The 19,755-nt window shown below is 34.7% G+C and overlaps 1 protein-coding gene across 1 annotated transcript; it reads left to right on the top strand.

Annotated features, from left to right (window-relative positions):
* Nucleotides 1-2,650: 2,650 nt before the first annotated feature.
* Nucleotides 2,651-4,371, top strand: LOC110913099 (lactosylceramide 4-alpha-galactosyltransferase). The gene has a single exon (XM_022157968.2). The coding sequence runs from the start codon at nucleotides 2,776-2,778 to the stop codon at nucleotides 3,925-3,927; it is 1,152 nt and encodes a 383-aa protein (XP_022013660.1). The 5' UTR covers nucleotides 2,651-2,775; the 3' UTR covers nucleotides 3,928-4,371.
* The last annotated feature ends 15,384 nt before the right edge of the window (nucleotides 4,372-19,755 follow it).

Raw genomic sequence — 19,755 nt, forward strand, 5'->3', positions numbered from 1 at the left:
ATAAATAATTAACATGTTGGTGTATGGAGGTGTTGTACCCTATGTTTAGGGGGCTTTTCAAAAAAAAGTTGATATTACAATTTTAATCCACAACTATTTTGAATTTTTACTTTTAGCCCAAAAGTTTTCGTCTTTTCAATTTAACCTCACAACATTTTACTTTCAACTTTGGTGCCCTACACTTTTCATATGTGGCAAATTTTTCGTTTTACGTGTTGTTCTAGATTTTGCGAGTTAACATGGTGCAACGTGCGTGTGTGGTTCAACGTTTTTACGTTTCGTTTTACGTTTCTTTCTAGATTTTGCGAGTTAACATGGCGCAACATGCGTGCGTGGTTCAACGTTTTTACGTTTCGTTTTACACTTCGTTCTAAACTTTGCGAGTTAACATGTCACAACGTGCGTGTGTGATTCAACATTTTTACGTCGTCTATTTTTTCCCACTTGACAGGTTCACCACAACATGCAGGTCCTAAATGGACTTAGTTATTATTTTATATATTTTACGTTTTGGTCGAATTTCTTCGCAATAACACACTCCAACTTTAATGTTGGTGGTTGGTGGTGATGGTATGACATTTGTGCTATTTGTCACGGTTTTACGCCTCCACCGCAACGCGGTGGCCTTAATACTAGTTATGTTCAAAATACAATTGTTTAAATTAATGTTATGTTGTAGTCTTATTTTTTCGTTTTAGTAAAAAAATAATCATTATACTCGTTAAGACCATGGGTTATGGTGGGGCGGGGGTTTGGGGCATGGGTTGACACGTAGACTCCGAGGGGCACCACTGGTCACTTGCATGTTGGGTCGGTATGGCGGGGTGTGGTTAGCCCGCGTGGGTTGGCCACGTGTCCATTATTATAAAAAAATTGAAAAAAAAGCCTAAAATTATTATAAAAATACACATAAAATTAAAAATAAAAGCCTAAAATTATTATTAAAATTTCCTAAAAATTACAAAATCCTACAAAAAAAAGGATTACAAATCTAAAAAAAAACATAATTAGATATATAAAAAACCCCCTAATTAAGCGTTAGGTAGATTTTGAACAGGGCGAACTTGTCAAACGGCTTCCGCTCCTTGCCCCGGAACTCGATGTTGGCCACCGCCATCCGGTCTTCGTGACTTATATCACCGTCCGGGACGCTGTCGTAGTAGGCTTTAAAACGTTCGAGCTTCGATCGTAGTTTGCGTCACTTGTGTTGGCACGCGTTTAGATTGTGCCGGTCGTTCCCCACGTTGTGCCGGTAACTAGTGAAAGCTTCCGGCTAGTAACGAGTCTCACCGGGTTGGCGGCCCTTCATCGCGTCCACGACGCTCGTTACAAGTGCTATCTCTTCCTCGTGCGTCCATGAAGCCATTTTTCAAGTGTGGGTAGCGGGTTCAGGTAGGTGGAGTGAAGGGTTGGGGTAGCGATGTGGACAGGCGGTGGGGGGTTTTATAGTAGTTGGGGCAACGGTTTGGCTTGGCCAGACGGTTGTTTTTTAAAATTTAAATCCTACACCTATAGCCTAGCCAACCCAGCCAATGAGAGCCGGCCACGGAAGACCGCTAGGCACGCCCAATGCCCGGGTTGAAACCCCCGCCCAAAGGGCCACGCCAAAACCCAAGCCCATCCGGGGTGGTGACTTGGGCGTTTGTACCCAACCTACACTCCAACCCCGCCCCATACCCGATAGTGTAAGAACACTAAAAGTCTAAAACATGTATATCTGTGATTTTATATATCATACTTCTAGGTTTTTTTCTAAATTACCAATGACATTTACATGTTTTAGTTTTTAGCAATAACATCTATTAAATTAATAACTTATCTATCACAATGAAAGAAACTACATAAGTTATAACCATTTCGAAAACCGAACACGAATTATCACCACCAATCAAACAGAAAATTGTGTCGTCATTTATGTTACAACCTAATGCATAAGACATGATTAAACATTTAAACCTATTGGTTTTGAGCCAATCACGTAAAATCCACCAATGCTTGCATTCTTCTTCTTCATGCTAAAATTTGGGATCAAACCAACTAATGACCGTAGGGGTACGATGCCCATGATCCAGTGGTTTAGTAGTATAGTGTTTGTTCCTCGTAAAAGCATTGTAGGTTCAAATACTTGCAAATTTAAGGTTATGTGATATTTAGTTGTAAAAAAAATACTATTAAAAAAAGATGAAACTAGGTGTCCGATTTTACAAAAATTCAGTTGGATTCTTTTAAACAACTGTTAGTTTCTTTTAATATCCTATAGGTTTGAATTTGAGTACCCATTTTAAGTATACACTAAATATTCATCAAACTACAATAAATATAGTCATTCTAAAACTAGAATTCTTCACATTAAAATTGGAATATATTTAAGAACAGTCAGGTTTAGTCGTTCACTACACGGAATCAGTTTGCTAAAATAATATTTGTACGTTTATTTTGGGTTATTAGCACACATAGTAAGCAATAAACGTCGACTAGTTTAGTTCAAATTGATATTTATCAACATCAAACATTCATTCCAACTTAATAATTTAGTTCCGGATTCCAGAATATCTGTGTAGGTAGGTAGTGGGCCCAATTTGCACGTCTATTTGGACGAATAGAAGAATTATTCTATAATTTCCGTCATATTTACGGCAAACTCTGACTTTCAAAGTCAATTTTTGTTGTTTCATAAAACATACTTTTATTATCCTCCTCCTCTTCTTCTTCTTCTTCTTCTTTCCCTCCAAAATAAAAAAAAAACTTCAGCACTTGGATTAACTACTCCGATCAATGAAGACAACCGTTCTTCCCTCCGAACAACAACGTCGCAGCCTCAACCGCCATACCAAATTCCGCATATTCACCACTATCTCTTTGCTAGCCATCATCTTCACCTACATGTTCAACACTAACACTTTCATTTCATTCAACTTCAACCCAGCTATTTTCACCAATCACAAACTCATCATAAATTATAATCAACTCATCATTCAAGAATCACACAACTCACCTCTTAATCTCAAATTCGATATTTTGAATTCCAATCCCAAATTCGAAACCAGAGCAAACGAATTCCTTAAAGATTGTAAACTTAGATTCTTCATGACATGGATTTCGTCCCCTTCCATACTTTTTGGAGAACGAGAGCTTCTTGTTGTAGAAGCTCTCTTCAAATCGAATCCAGATAGCTGCTTGATCATAATATCAAACAACATGGATTCTGATCACGGGTTTCAACTTCTAAAACCCGTGATCAACTTGGGGTTTCGGGTTCAAGCTATTGAACCCGACTTTCACTTCCTGTTCAAAAACACCCCAGCCGAATCATGGTTCGGCTGTATCCAGAACAGGAAGTGTGACCCTGGGGAAATCCCCTTGGCACAAAACTTATCGAATTTAATCCGGCTCGTCGCTCTTTACAAATTCGGAGGGGTGTATCTGGACACTGACTTCATCCCGTTAAACAATTTCAGCGGTTTACGCAACTCAATCGGAGCTCAAAGTGCGAACCGGTTCGGAAACTGGACAAGATTAAACAACGCGGTTTTGGTATTCGACAAAAACCATCCTTTGTTATACAAATTCATTGAAGAATTTGCGTTGACTTTTAATGGAAACCGGTGGGGTTTCAATGGACCTTATCTTGTATCAAGAGTTGTGAAAAGAAATATGGAGTATAACTTAAGTGTTTTACCGCCGGCAGCTTTTTATCCGGTGGGTTGGGGTCGGATTGGCGGGTTGTTCCGGCGGCCAGTGGACCGGGGTCACCGGAGATGGGTGGAAGCTAAGGTGGTACAGCTGAAAGAGTCTAGTTATGGAGTTCATTTGTGGAATAAACAAAGTAGAAAATTAAGAATCGAAGAAGAAAGCATTCTTGCAAGATTGATTTCTCATCATTGTGTGGTTTGCAAAACTTTCAACAAAAGTCAACGACTTCGATAGCCCAATCCTTGACGGGTCAGTCAGACTCCCATCCCATGCATGCTAAAAACATCATCCGTAAGTAAAAGAAATCGTAATATATAACTCCCGCAACATGAAATTCTGGATGAAATTTTAAACCGTACAAAGTTGATGTTTTATCTAGTATATTTATGGAAGTCTCGTTAAAAAAACCATGTAAAAAAAAAGGTTTGAAAAAAACCATATATAACTCCCTTGTTTATTTATTTTTTGTATTTTTTTTAATCAAACTAGGATTGTTGTAGGTGAGTTATTTGAAAAAAAAAAGGTTTGTGTAAAAAAAGTGTAAATATTTATTCTTGTAGAAGTGGTATGTATCCTTTTAGAAACTTTTATTTGGCTATGATTCTACATACTTTGTTCGAAAAACATGAATATACCACAATCGTTTTCAAACCATTAACCGATATATTGACAGTCTTTGATCGGACCGCTCTAAGGTATATTCTTGATTAAACAAATAATAAGTGAAAATGAAGAACATATCTTAGAAAGCCGAACGAATCAACAAAATAAAAATTTATGTTCACTAGAACATGACGCAACATTTATATTCACTAGAGCATGACGTAACATTTATATTTACTAGAACATGAGGCACATCCAAAGTATTTTAGCTTTCTTTTGTTTCAACTTTCATTTGTCTTTCACTATTCCAAGCAATAGACATATATTTAGCATCTTGATGTGTATCTACAATGTCACACCCTCAATTTTCACCTGCGGAGTTTTACCGCAAAGCATGTAATTGACGACGATCTAGCCACTAATCATATTGAACCAAACATTTAAAACTATAAAAGCCTCACTAATAACATGATTAGCGATACAGTTTTTGATTGTCCAAAACAAAGTTTATGTTGCAGCGGAAAAATAAAGGGTTATTGGATTTTAATAATCCTAAGTTTCACCACTTGGCCGATAATAATCTCAACTTTAAAAATTCCCTCCAATAATCCCAACTTGTAAAAGTTTGGCCGCCATTGATCCGTTTCAAACATATGAGAATTTGGTCTCCTCAATAGATTCAATTACACTTAGAGACTTCTTAATTAATTTAAGTGCACCTATGTTAGAAAAGGATCAACGGCGTCCAAACTTTTACAAGTTGGGATTATTGAAGGGAATTTTTAAAGTTGGAATTATTATCGGTCAACTGGTGAAACTTAGGATTATTAAAATCCAATAACCCAAAAATAAAGTAAAACTCATCAAAGTGGATAGTATGTTTCAGTGGTTCACACAAGGAACACGCGTGTAGTCCCAAACAAGGCTACCGTAAAAAGTGTTGTCCCAAACCAGGGACGCATGACCAACTGGAACTACCTAAAATAAAATTTTGAGATCATAACTCAATTTCTACATTGAGTTATGACGTTCGCGATGGGCTTTAAATTCTGATAGAAAATGCAGTCTAGACTTTTGACACGAAATAAATCATTTAAAATACCAAACGACGTCGAAAAAATGCGTTTCCAGTTGCGTTTGAATAGGGCTGGCAATATATATCTGTATAAGACACGATTACACATGTTTACTAAAAAAGTACACAACGTGATTTTTTTACTTTTAAAAAATAAATATAATTATGAGGTTAGGATCCATCATTTCTTCTTCTTGGTACATAAAACGTAAAACAATGTTATAAACATGAGATATAAAGTAGTTAAACGAGTTGTATTCATGTTTAATATTTGTGTTACACGCGTTGTTAGAGACCTGTTAAACCCGATAAGACACGATTTGCCAGCCCTATGTTTGAAAGGTATCTCCTGGAAGTTCATCATAGACTCAAGAAACATCAGTTTTCAATTATATTTGACCCGGTTACAGCCGCTTAAAGTCGGCTGTAACATTCTGGACATAACTATTTCATTACCCGAACCCCATAAACAATTAATTTATGAACCCAACAACTTATAACCAATAACCACAATAGGTTTCTACCATAAATAAGATTATGTAGCAACTAATTTATCACTAACCACCAGGTTAAACCCATAAACAACATCCGAGAGACATACCCAAACCCGTGATTCAACCTAATCATTATACACACACGATTTTTAACAACTAGAATTACAAATATTCATCAAGAAACATCAACACTTAGCAGGGATTGGTAAACGCAGCCAAGATACTTTATAAAATCGTGTATAACCCACTAATAATACCACAAAACACATGACTCAATCCCACAATTAAAACCCTAGTGGTTTAACCTAACTCAAGATCAACTATATAACATCAACAAATGCGATTTCGAATTATTTTATATGACATGTAATTATTAAAACAACAAAAACCATCAACACAACAGAAAAACGCAGCGATGTAGCAAAAGATTTAATTACCGAAAAACATATGTAAACGTTTAGAATTATAACAAATATCAAGAGGCAATACCTAGTGATGAAGTAGAAGTATTATCGCCTTAAACCGAAGTTTTAAAGGGTTTGGGTCTTTCATGTGTCAACAATAGAGATGGAGGGAGAGCAAATTACGTACGCAGGTTAGGGTTTGGAGTTTTGTGAATAAAAATATAACTTCTGCATGTACATAACTATATTAATAGAACTAGTATTAAGTCCATGCGTTGCAGTGGTTGTCATAAAACTGTGTTAAGTAGTAGCAATGCTATACCATTGTCAGCGACCACCAACACCGGAAAAGCTCGTAAAAACAAAATAAATAAAAACGTGAAAAAAATAACGCTGAGCAAAAAGCATACATAAAATCTTTGAATCACGAACGCTCGTTGCTGAGAAATTAAACCGAAACGTAAAACATAGAAAAAATAACTAAGTCCATCCAGGACCCGTGTGTTGGACGAACTTGTCAAACGCAGAAAAATAGATGTGGCGCCACGGGCCAGTCAAACGTGAAAAAAATATACGAAAAAATGTTAAACCCCACACACACGTTGCAGTGCGTTAACTCACAAAATTTAGAACGAAACGAAAAACTTAGGAAAGATGAAAAGTATGGTGGACCAAAATTGAAAATAAAAAAGAGTTGGGATTAAATTGCAAAAGATGAAAAACTTTGGCTTAAAAGTAAAAAAAAAAAAACAAAGGGATTAAATTGCAAAATTGAAGTTATTTATTAATTTTAGATAAATATAAGGATAAAAATAAGTGATATCTATATATTGGTTATTAATTAATATTAATATTAAAAGAAATTTATTAAACAAACATAAACAAAATTTATGAGGTTGAAGGAGAGAATGCCATGTGGGATTATTTGAAGTCTTTTATTATAAGTTAGATTAGATAGGAGTTTTGATGGATTTGGGATACATGGCTTGGGCCGAAACTTCCTGGCCACAAAAGAAAAGATTGAGTTTAATGTGATTTAGGTTGGATTTTGGTTTGGAGGAATTATCGTATAAATTCATGTATACCTAAAACACATACTTAGGCTTAGAGGATGAGGGAATTTCCCCTTGTGGGCCGTGATTAAGGGGATTTGGGCTGGTTGGGCCGTGAAAAATGGCTGCAACAATTTGTTGGTATGTTGTTATTATTATTAGAGTTAATTGTCCGGATGGTTCCTGTAGTTTCACCTTTTTTCATGTTTAGTCCTCACCTATTGAAAATAGCAGGTATGCTCCTTATGTTTTGTTATTTTGTTACTTGGATAGTCCCCCGAGTAGATGTCAGTTAGTTTGGAAATAACAGGTATGTTCCCTATGGTTTGTCATTTTGTTACTCGGATAGTCCCCTGAGTAAACGTCAGGGGACTATCCGAGTAACAAAATAAAAACCATAGGGAGCATACTTGCTATTTTCGAAAGGTGGGGACTAAACGTGAAAAAACGTGAAACCACAGGGACTATCCGGGTAATTAACTCTTATTATTATTGTTGTTGTTGTTGTTGTTGCACATATAATCAACTAGTTATAGAAGTATACTTAATCAACTTCAACTAATTCTTATGTTGAATTGCACTAAGGGTTGTTTCTTTTGAATGAACATGTCAAAACAAAAGTTTAGATAACCTGTGTTGAATGGTTATTGTATGTTTTGGTTTAGTTTTAGATAACATGTTTCTGTTGGATGAACATGTCAAAACCAGATGTTACAAAGGTCAAAACAAAATTCTAGTTCTAGTACTGAAACCCATTTAAACTTCAAATCTGGTTACATGTGTTGTTACGAGGTTTTGTAGTTGTTAATACTTTCATGTTGCAGATTATATTAGCTTAATTGCAAGATTAGGATTTGTTTTGAATATGGAAGGAATTATGTCATTTATACATTCAGGGACTGTAATTGTAAGTAAAGTTATGAGGGTATTTGAGTCTTTTCACTGATTTACAAACGGTCATTTAGAGGTGTCACACCCTGGCTTTTGCGAAAGCGTGGGTTTATTTGGTGTGACTTCTTAATACCATAGCATAATCACAACAATGCTATATGAAAATAAAACCATGATGTTCATCCATTCATTCAAGTTTAAAAAGTTAACACGACAACCTTGTTTTTAAAAGTCGACACAACAAACCAAATACAACCATGACATAATGAGAACATGTTCAACGACATAACGAAAGACATGAAATAAAAACACAGTTTAAGACTTGTAACCCGTCCAGGCAAAGGTCACACTTCCTAAACTCGGATGACATCATTATTCCTACGCAGCTTGACGAGGATGCATACCGTGTCAGGTCCACTAGTTTCCTGAAATACATGTAGTTTGAAAAATCAACAAAAGTTGAGCGAGTTCATGTAAAAGTGAGTATGTATAAACCTTTAACGTATGTATAAAAGTCCCTGGTATGTAGCAATAAGGAAAAAGAGATCACCAATGGGTTGCAAAGCCACTGGTATGTGTGAGAAGTGCAGGGAAACTCAAACCTAGCAAATTTGTTACCGGGCTTCGGCTGGAAGACACAGTCACTACTATGGGCCGCCCCGGCCTCACGGGTGTGGGCTCGCTACACCCAAATAGATCTATCACTCTTGTGTCCCTCGGTCCTAACAAAGAGGATTAATGGCCTCAAGTGTTATTGCCCACCCCTCACATGATCTAGTAGTATAACCCTCCCTACGCTAACCATACCACGTAATAAAAGTTTGTAATAATTGTCGCATGTATTTCACCCCCGAAGTACAAAACTGTAAAACAGTAAAGAGAAAAGGGGGACATGAACTCACAGAAGTGCGTATCCAGAAACACCAAACTCCAACTCAATCCGCTGCGTGACGACCTACACGTACTAATTCCTATTAGACGGACGGCCGTGCCTTGGCTTAAGGTTTAACGTTTTTGGGAAATAGTTAGACAACTATTTCGTATTCACACTTCTTAATTATTTTATAAGTATATTTCCTTCCCAATGATGGGGGGTAATAATACATGTATACTTATAATTCCGAAAATATATTTTAAGTCTCACTTGAAAAATATATTTTAATTACTTGACTAAAATGTTTTAAATCCCAAAATAATATATTTTTCCCAAAAATATTATATTTTATTTCATAAGTTTTTCCCAAAATAATATTCTATCAAAAATATATGTACAAGAGTATTTTTCCGAAAATACATAAGTTACATTTTAAAGTTCGCGTTGTAATAGCAATTCTTGCGTAACTTAAATAACTATTTTGTGAGAGCGTTGGTATTATTTTGGAGTCTTAATTTCACGGTATTTTCAAGTTATATTATTTTTACCCTAAAAATAATATATCTAAAGCACAAAATAACAAACAATCACACACGCGTTTTATTAAAATATATATTTAACAAATTTTATTTACGAAAATCCACCTCCAGTACTTGGTATTTTTGAAATAACAATCATGGCGAAGTTTATTTTGAAAAACTAAGTTAAAAATATATTTGTAAACTCTTGTTATAAAAATATTTCTATGTGTTATATTTCTAGAAAAATTTCGCCAGAGTTTCCTCTGTAAATGGAGGTGTCCATGCTTTTAGCATATCATTTTCTTTTGTAAAATCAATCAAACAATTTAACAATCAACAACATACAATATTTAATCACTAATCTTGACAAAAATAAGACTAAATCATAAACTCATGAACTTGAAAGTTTTGTAACAAAATATGTAGTAAGTCACTAACACATTTAGTAGGTCCTGTTATCTTTAAAAATAAGATTAGTTTCTTAAGAACTTTATTTTTAAAGAATTTGAAGTTTCACAACTTCTAGTCATGATTTACAAAAATATTTCCTTGTTAAATTTTCTTGTTACACAAGTGTTCACACACTTGTTTACTTACTAAAAATGCTTTTAGTTCATACAAGATCCGGGTTATAACAAAACTAGTATTTTTCACTTGGTTCTTCCGAAAAACCACTTGTAGATCTTTAGATCTACAAGTTTACAACTTCATTTTTCAAGAAAAATTATATTTATTCAAGTTTCAAGTTCATGGGTGGATGGTTTCATCATCCTTCATATTTCTAACATTTACATCTTACTAGTTCATGTTCTTGAACATGATCTAGCATGTCTAGATGATGATCCATCCTACTTCTACTAACAAACAACATCCAATAATCATAACTACACAAGATCAACATGATTTACCCATATATCTTCCCTTTATCCACCATTTATCACTTTATGTTCAAGACTTAGTTTATGTTCATTAGTGTTTCTCAACATTTAATCATTCTATCATCTATTAACCACTAAATACAAGATCAAGATGATGTTTTAGAGCACTTGCTACTAGCACAAGGCTAGGGGAGAAACAAGGCGTAAAAGTGGTGGATAAAAGAAAACTAGAGTGGTTCTTGAACTTCCGAGTGCACCAAGCTTGTTTGTTGAACCTCTTGCACCTTTGAGTGTATGAAAAATGGCTTGAAAGAAGGTTGATGGTGGTGATATGGTGGAGGAGGGTGGCGGCCGAAGGTGGGGAAGAAGGGGAGAAGAGTTGTTTGTTGAAGTGTTTGAAATGAGAGAGAATGGTTATGCAAGGTGTTTATATAGAATCCATGTCCATTCTTAATCCATCATACAATATAGTTAGGAACTTAGTTAGGATTTTAGTTAGGATATTAGTGTGTTATCTAATATAAAGTGTGTTAGGGTGTTCGGGGACCCTAACTAGCTCAGAAAAGTAAAAACAATGTATTTGGCAATACTTTTATGTTTCGGGTAAAGTCCGGTTGTTCGGTTAGATGTTGATCCGTTAAAGTGTTAAATAAAGCTTTAAAGTGTCTTTTATATTGTTTTTAGTGATACAATGAATTCCCAACACTTTGGAAAGTGTCTAGAATTATTTTGCCAAGTTTTTGCACTTTACTAGCATTGTTAAATGCTGAATTTTTGGTATTTAGTGCAGAGTATGTTTTAGGCACTTCCGGTCACTATAACTATCACCTAGTGACGCAGTTTTATGGTCCTCACCTCCCTACACTCCCTACTAGTGTAGTATTCTATTCCTGGCTCACACTGGCCTCCAAAAACAATGTATGTTTAGTGCTGGCATTGTCAGCATGTTTTCTGGGTTATCCGCTCATTGTGCTAACTGTGCTTTGTGCATCAAGTTTGTCACTATTGTTTGTGTGTAATAAATGGAGTGACAGTGTAAAATGTGATGCATGAGTATGTATGTATCAGAAATCAGAAAGCAGTTTAATCATAATTGAAATCAAGCACAGTAATTAAGCACTAATTAAATATTAATTAATTTGTACGGATACCTGGATTTGTGAGGGTTGTCACAAGAGGGACGGGCTTAATTGTGAGCAATTGAATACGTCAGGGACCGGAGTGTTGTTTTTTTAAAATAGGGACTGAACCTCAAAGTGGATGTAAACCTCAGGGACTGAAATTGTAATTTACTCTAAAAATCAATATTGGTACATATAAGCAAAGAGGTATAATATTCATATACCCATCATTATAAAGTTTGAACCCTTTCAACCATTAACCATAAACCCCTAACGACAGGGCCGACCCTGAGAATTCATGTACCCCGTTCGAGCTCTAAAAAATGTGCCCTGAGGCCTTAACGAAATTGGGTATTGGACTCACTAAAGGTCTAAACCTAATGCCAATGGGCTAGTAACTAATCTAAGCCATAAAAATAGTTTTGTAAGGGGGCTATGTTGGTGTTTGTATGGGTATACCTTATTAATTTATTTATTTTTGCATATACATATCGGAGTTTTCTAAAACATAACGTGCTCTTCGAAATATCCGCCCCTAGCCGGTGGTCCTCCCCGCCCACCTTCAGAGCCGGCCATGCCTAACGATAACATAAATTATTAGTAAGAAATAATTAAATTAAACTATGTAGCAATAAACTAACATCTATAATACCAACAAGTCCCATAAGATTTTAAATAATTACAAACCTTAAACTTGTGAGTCAGTATTGGATTCTTTTGGTGACCACTATGAAGATACACTTTTATCTCATATGTTTATTTTTAATGTTATATTTTTTTGTAATTTCGTTTTCTCAAGAAATCCTATTGAGATCTTTACAGTTGCTACTTCTAAAATTAAAGAATTTAAACATATGTTTTAATTAAAAACTTCACATATTTAACATTCTACATACCAAAGATTAATATCTAATATTTGAGATTATGTTGCAAAATCAAACAGTAAAACACCACAATGATTAGGACATCTCAACCACATATAATTAATATTGCTACTATCATTATAGTTTATAAATACAAAGGAGCACGTAATATAATATGGTAGTCACCTCTCACTTGAAAATTGATGGATCTTATTCATTGCATGTTCCGTATTTACGACTTTTGGATACATATGTACTTTAAAGTTCATTACACGTTCGCAGGGCCGGCCCGGAGGAGGTGCGGGGTGGGCGACGGTTCAGGGCCCAAACACTCCGGGGGCCCGATTTTTATTTTTTTTAAATAAAGCTACGCATAGTTAAACCTCCCTATATCTTGTGTTAGAAAAAAACAAATAATAACTAAAGTATTTTTAACATAACAAAACACATAGTTAAACCTCCCTATATCTTCACTAATTGAAGTTTATTAAGTATTTAATCCCGAATTTTAGACAATTTCTAGCTAAAGCCAGCAAAACCTTCATCTAATGTTGAAGTCATTGTTATTCTCTCAAGTCTCAGTGTTAAGTAAAAAATAATAAGAGGCGTTGAACTGTTGGACCTTGTTTCAAACATTGGGCTTAGCCCATAACTTATACTCCTTCACACGGGCTAAAGTAACTCAAGTCCATTAGAAAGGCTTTATGGTGATCTACAATTAATAGGGGATAATACATGAATGATAGAATGTGGTAAAAAAATGTCATGTGTAACTATATTTCGTGACTAGGTTTTATAATAAGAGAACATGCCACATTAAGATTGTGCCTAACATGACCTTAAATGATACTGATAACGATATGGACTAAAAAGCAAGATCATTTATGTGATCAAGTCTTAAAGGACCAAACTATTAGTTATTTGTAGACATAAAACATACTGATTGCGATTTGTTAAATTAAATTCAAGTCACATTTTTAGGTGAGTAGTTATGGATGTGAAAAAGAGAAGTTTTAACAAAATATCTATTAGAGGGATTATTGGTAGGCGTAGCCTAGCGGTGGTATCAACGTTACGTGCGTATATAATCCCAAGTGGTTGAGTGTTCTACTCTTATGGTGGATAAAGACGTAGATTTGAAAATATGATTAAAGAGTGTGTGAGTTGGTCGTTCTAAAAAACAAAATATCTATATATTATAAAATGAATATAAACTCATGTGTTATAAAGTTGACAATTTATTTACGACTTCTCTATTGAAGTTTGTATGTATACCAAGAAGACACCGCAACAATAGGTATTGTGATTTGGAATAGATACACATCCATGCCCATATATATTACCTTCAACTTAACTTAAATACAAACAATCATGATGATGCTTGGTATATTGGCTTGACCCAAAAGCTAGACCCCACAATAGAATATTATATTAGTCTGCCAACAAAGGTATAAATTCTTTTGCAACTCCACTCGCTCTGAATAATAAGCATCTCTTAAGCAATCTTCATCTCCGCTAAACAGGCGTAGAAGGATGTTATGTTTGTTGTCCATCCTTAAGCATTGGAGGATTTCTCCTTCGATGTCCGTTGTTTGGATTTTAGGATGAACGAATTGCCCTTCTCGTTAACAGAAAAATGGATGAAGTTAATCTAGTGGACTAAAATGACAACGTTGAAAACTTTTTGGACCTACAGGCGAAAAATGAAATATTTGGACTAAATTGGCAAAATGACCCAAACCACATGGACTAAAATGACATTTAACTCTTTTTCTTAATTTAACCTCACAATGTGTTAGTTTTTTTGTCCAACTACGATTATAATTTAAATATATATTGTGCTACTTTTGAATATTATGCTGTTTCAGTTTAAATTGTGTTATTTTACTATATAACTATGCTGTCTTATAGCGAAAATTATAATTGCTTATCATTTTCAACTGTGTTGTTTTATCATTTTAATTGTATTAATACCATTATAATATAATGATAAAACATCACATTATTATTGTAACCGGTAAAACAACACAATTTTGATAAATGCATTATAAATGTTATATTTAAATTTAAAAAAAAACTTAATTTTGATTTTATAATGCAGTATAATTGTATAAAAAGGTCATATAACTTGAAAAAAAAGTTGACTTTTTTACAAAATGTCCTTCCAACTTTCATTTTTTTTCTTATTATCACCATTTATTTCTTTATTTATTTTAACATCTTAAATTACATCAATTCGTGACCTTTGGCAGGGCTCGAACCTTAACCTCAATTTTAATTAACGACTGTTGTTGTGTCTTTGTTTTGGGCGGCCCTCTTCTTTCCCCTTCCAGATTTACGATCACTTTCTCTAACAATCACCAACTTCAGACGACTGAACAATGGGGAAGGCTCTGCATGCATCTGGCCGGGAATTTTATTAATGAGGGAGACCAATTTTATTCATCCAAGTAATTTAACTAATTGTATATGGAAATGACTAGCAATAGAAGAAAATCATTAACTTTTCTAATTTACAAAAGAGCTAATTCCACGCATCCGAGTAATTGTTACGACAATAAAACCATAATGGTGATAGCAAAAGGCAAGCCACGTAGGCGGATGGATGATCACATTCACTATATTATTGAAAGGATTTCATTGGCTCACGTTTAATTGAGTTGAAAGAATTTGCCTCATGAGACGGTCACGGTGATCCTTCTCACGACCACTCACTTAGGTGTGGTGCGGTGTTTGTGTAATAGTGAGTCTCATGTGGCAATACTTCCTCTCTTGACCACCGTACATAACACGTTGTCTAATGAGTAATTATTGAAAATCATTGATTTCATTCAGAAAACTAAACTCTGATTTTGTTAATTAGAGAGTCAATTAATTGATTTATTTAAAAAATCAATTTAATTATTATGTGCAAAATTTCTTTAGTCCGAGTAATTGTAGATGGTAATTGGTAAATTTGGAGTGACCAGTATTGGTAGAAAACACTATTTCATTTAGAAAAAGGACCTCATATTTCAAAGTCAATTTATTTAAATTATTCATTAAATCATCAACTTGATTAAAAATTAAAGAGGGCCAACTCCGTTCATCCGAGTAATTGTAGATGAGATAAATCATTAATTTCATTAAGAAAAATGTCAATATATTTAAATCATTTTTTCAATTCAACAAATTAATTTAATAAAGTAGGATCAACTCTTATTCATCGAGCTAGCCAATCAATAAATTTAAATCCTTTAAAGGATGTCTAATCTCATTCATCCAAGTAATTGTGGATCAGAAAAACGAGTAGTTCATGATGAGGTATTGAGGTTACACCCCAAGTCTTCAACTGGACCAAAACCGTAGTATAATATGGCTCGGTTAGGAGAGCATGCCATCGCTTCGGTTGGGAAAGCATAACATCAGTACTAAACGAAGTAGGACACTAATCCAAGGCCAAAAAGGCATGACATTGGCCCGGGTTGGGATACTGCTAAGCCCATCGGGCCGCCCGAGCCTTAAATGATCCAAAGTAGTTTTATGAATCTTCCCGATTATTGTAGTGTATAAGTATTTAACAAATATACAATTGGTATGTAAATAGTGTTGATCCGAGGGTATTCTCGTCCTTAAAAAAGATAAAAAATTGAGAAAGGCTTAGGTACATCGATCACATGCATAAACGAAGGAATAGTTGAACGAACCCGTGGATAAAAGAGGAAAAAGAATGTTTGCAAGTGAAGTGATATCTTTCTTTAGTTTTATTTAATAAGCCAGCAAATTACCGGATTCAGTTGGGGCGCAGGCCTCCGTATTTATGATCCACAATGGTGACTGCCAACGACCCGATCTTCATTCTCCACCGCCGAAACAATATATATCGTTTCATATTCTAGTTAATAATGTGTTGTCATTGTTTTTGTACAACAAATAATAATAATAATAATAAATATTATTATTAGTTTTTACTAAAATAAAAGGACACATGGCTGCCGATCCACCCATTATTATTTATATATAGACCGCCTAGTAGTATTTAATACCAAATTTAATTTAATTTAAAAGAGGGTGGGTAATATAACATGCTTAACCGTATTCTTCATTGAGCAATTAATGTCTCCTCACAACAAGTGTCACACTAGATATAGGTTTCTGGTTGAAAATAATTTGTTTACTGTTACTTAACTTTTAATAGTCAATTTAACAACAATTTTAATCAAGAACTATCCATAATAATAAAAATACAGGTCATAAGTTTGACTTATCTACGAGTGAGCATATCAGTTTTTAAACGAGTATATGGATAATGATATCATCTAGTTAAAACATAATACGCAGAGGTAAGAAAACTTGGCCCAAAAATATCCAATAAAACTTCTTAAATTGTTTTGTATTTAACATGCACTTAAATGTACTTTATTCAAATGTATGACCACCGGGCACACGAACGAACAAGAAAGTAGGCTAATTTATTCTACTTTAGTGGAGTCTTGCTATAGTATCCTACCAAATATAGTAGTTTTTTACTTTTTATCTATGGTAATTTTCCATACATAAAACTCTTAGCTTAAGTTGTTGATAAGTAACACTAATGAGGATACGTCCTGGATCGGATCGAATACCATCCATCCTCGGACCGAATAACTGATGGTCCAAGGTCGGACCGATGACGCAAGGGTTTGGACGGACCAGGCGGACTCAGTCGGATCGATCAGCCAGTAGGATCTTCCTTAACTAACTAGGGGCCCACAACCTTAACTGCTTGATAGCAACTGGTCCGACCCTAACTAACTTGCCACGTCAGCACACCCAAAAGATATAAATACCCTGCCAAGACCTCCAGCAAGTGGTAATCGCTACTTTCTCTCTCTAAACTCTCCTCTCTCTCACTGACTATTTCTCCTCTCCAAATACCTATTCTCACGCCCGAGCTTGGTCACAGAGAGGCTCCCCTCCCTGTGACGAGGCTAACGGTATGTTTTCTTTCTTGTGATCTTACAGGTCTCTGCTAAGGTCTCCTGAGGCTCTTCTCAGTCCAGTTCGTATCAACTGGTGCTTGAGTCTTCAAACACGCTAATGACCTTTTGGTGTGGGTTCGAGTCTTGTGTGGAGCAAAAATGCTTCGGGTTGAATAGTTGCTCTACGCGTAGGGGTGTAAACAAGCGTAGAGGCTCGAGAGCTACTCGTGATCGGCTCGGTTAAAAGCTCGAACGAGTCGAGCCTTAACGAGCCCGAGCTCGAGTCTGAAATAGAGCTCGTTTAGTTTTCGAACCCGAGCTCGAGCCTGAAATACAAAACTCGTTTAGGCTCGTGAGCCCAAACGAGCCTAAACAGAATTTTAGTTTTTTATATATATAATATAATAATGATGATGATAACATTGGTGAGCTGAGCTTGAGCCGAGCTTTGACTCGCTTAATCGCTGTTGAAACGAGCTCGAGCCGAGCTTTTAGCTCATTTGAGGTTGTTCTCGAAGTAGCTCGAGCCAAGCTCGAGCTTTGAGTTTTACTCGCGAGCCGAGCTCGAGCTTCATAAAAACATACCGAGCCGGCTCGACTCGGCTCGTTTACACCCCTCTATCTACGCGTAAGGCATACTTTTTTTTTTTTTTTTTTTTTTACCAAATTGTGCTACTTGTAAATGAAAGAAACCACGTGAATAACAAGATCGAGGCAATTTCGATACACCCTCAAAAGGTGGTCAAATATGGGATTTCATTTTCACCAATATATCAATAATTCATCAAACATATATAATGAAACATAATACAAATATGTATAAAAAAGATTTAGGAACTAACACCGTTGTTAATCTAAAATGTATCGACATATAGACAACTCAATTTGATTAAAACTTACATTGACAAAAAAACTGAGTAGCATTGTATATTTGAATTATATTACTATTATATTTTTTTTGAATGACAAATTTAAATCACTGATGGACCAGTATCGTGTCACCAGCGGAATCACCCGATCATATCCATCTCCACTAGGCGATAACGTCTATACACCAATTCAGGAGAAAACCCAATAAATATGGAAAAAAAAACCTTGTAAGAATCGAACCGAGAACCTCATGGCCCCTAAGCCTTGGCCACTCTCAAAATGCCACTAGATAATAATGTCATGGGCATCGAATTATATTTTTAAAAGTTATTTTTTAATTAAAACTTAAAAAATATTATTATAAAAAAAATTCTACAAGCACTCAATGCAAAAAGCTATATACATTTAACTTTAAATAGACCTATAATCGCTATGAAGGAAGTTATCTATAAGGAACACATTTTTCTAAGCATAGCAACTCTCGTTTTTTAAAATTTGTATTTTATTATGAGTTTAAAAAAACAAGTCACCTCACTTGATTTAAAGTTATACTTAACATGATTATATTTAACAGACAGTGTTATGTTCTCATTTTAATGATGCATCTTAATTATTGTTTAACAATAATATCAATACTTATTATAAGATTAATGCTATTATTTTATGATTAAATAGAGAGAGAAGGATTTATGATAAGGTATATCATTTTCATATTTAATTGCACCACATTCATTGATTGCCAACTTGCAATCCAAAACATATTTTTTTTATAATTAATAAACTTTTCTTTATTAGTTTAATGAATAAAGAGTAAAAGAGATGTAATAAACATTTGGAGCTAAACGCTATTTTAACAAACTAAGGGATTGTTTGGCAACATCTGAATGGTTAAGTGCTAAACTAGTAAGAGGTCTGAACCATTAAGTGCTGAATCAGTAAGAGGTCTGAACCATTAAGAGCCTGTATAATGATTAACCGTTTAGAGGCAAATGTCTGACTAATTCAGATTAGAGGTCTTAACCATTCATACTCTATATAAATCTTAACCATTCAGAGGCAAATGTCTGAACCATTCAGACACCTGCTCGTGAAACAAACAGTCTGAACCTTTAACTGCTGAACCAGTAAGAGGTCTGAACCATTAAGAGCCTTATTAAGAGGTAAACAAACAGCCCCTAATTGTTACATATATAAACTGCATAATAAATTTTTTATATAGTGCTTTCTTAATTTATAGTGGTTATATAACCATATAGGCCTGCAAACTAGTAGCTGGAACCATTCACAAACTTATTGGTAGGACGTTTATTTCTAGTTGTTTACTTAATAGACGAGTAAACATGAAAAAACATGATATATAACTAAATGATCGAATGTAAACATATGTTCTGTTTATAGACAACATTTATGTTTAATTACATTTTTTTAAATTAATTGATTAATTATTAGTAATACTAATTATTATCATGCATCAAC

This window comes from Helianthus annuus, chromosome 15 (assembly GCF_002127325.2).
Source record: "Helianthus annuus cultivar XRQ/B chromosome 15, HanXRQr2.0-SUNRISE, whole genome shotgun sequence".
Lineage (NCBI taxonomy): Eukaryota > Viridiplantae > Streptophyta > Magnoliopsida > Asterales > Asteraceae > Helianthus > Helianthus annuus.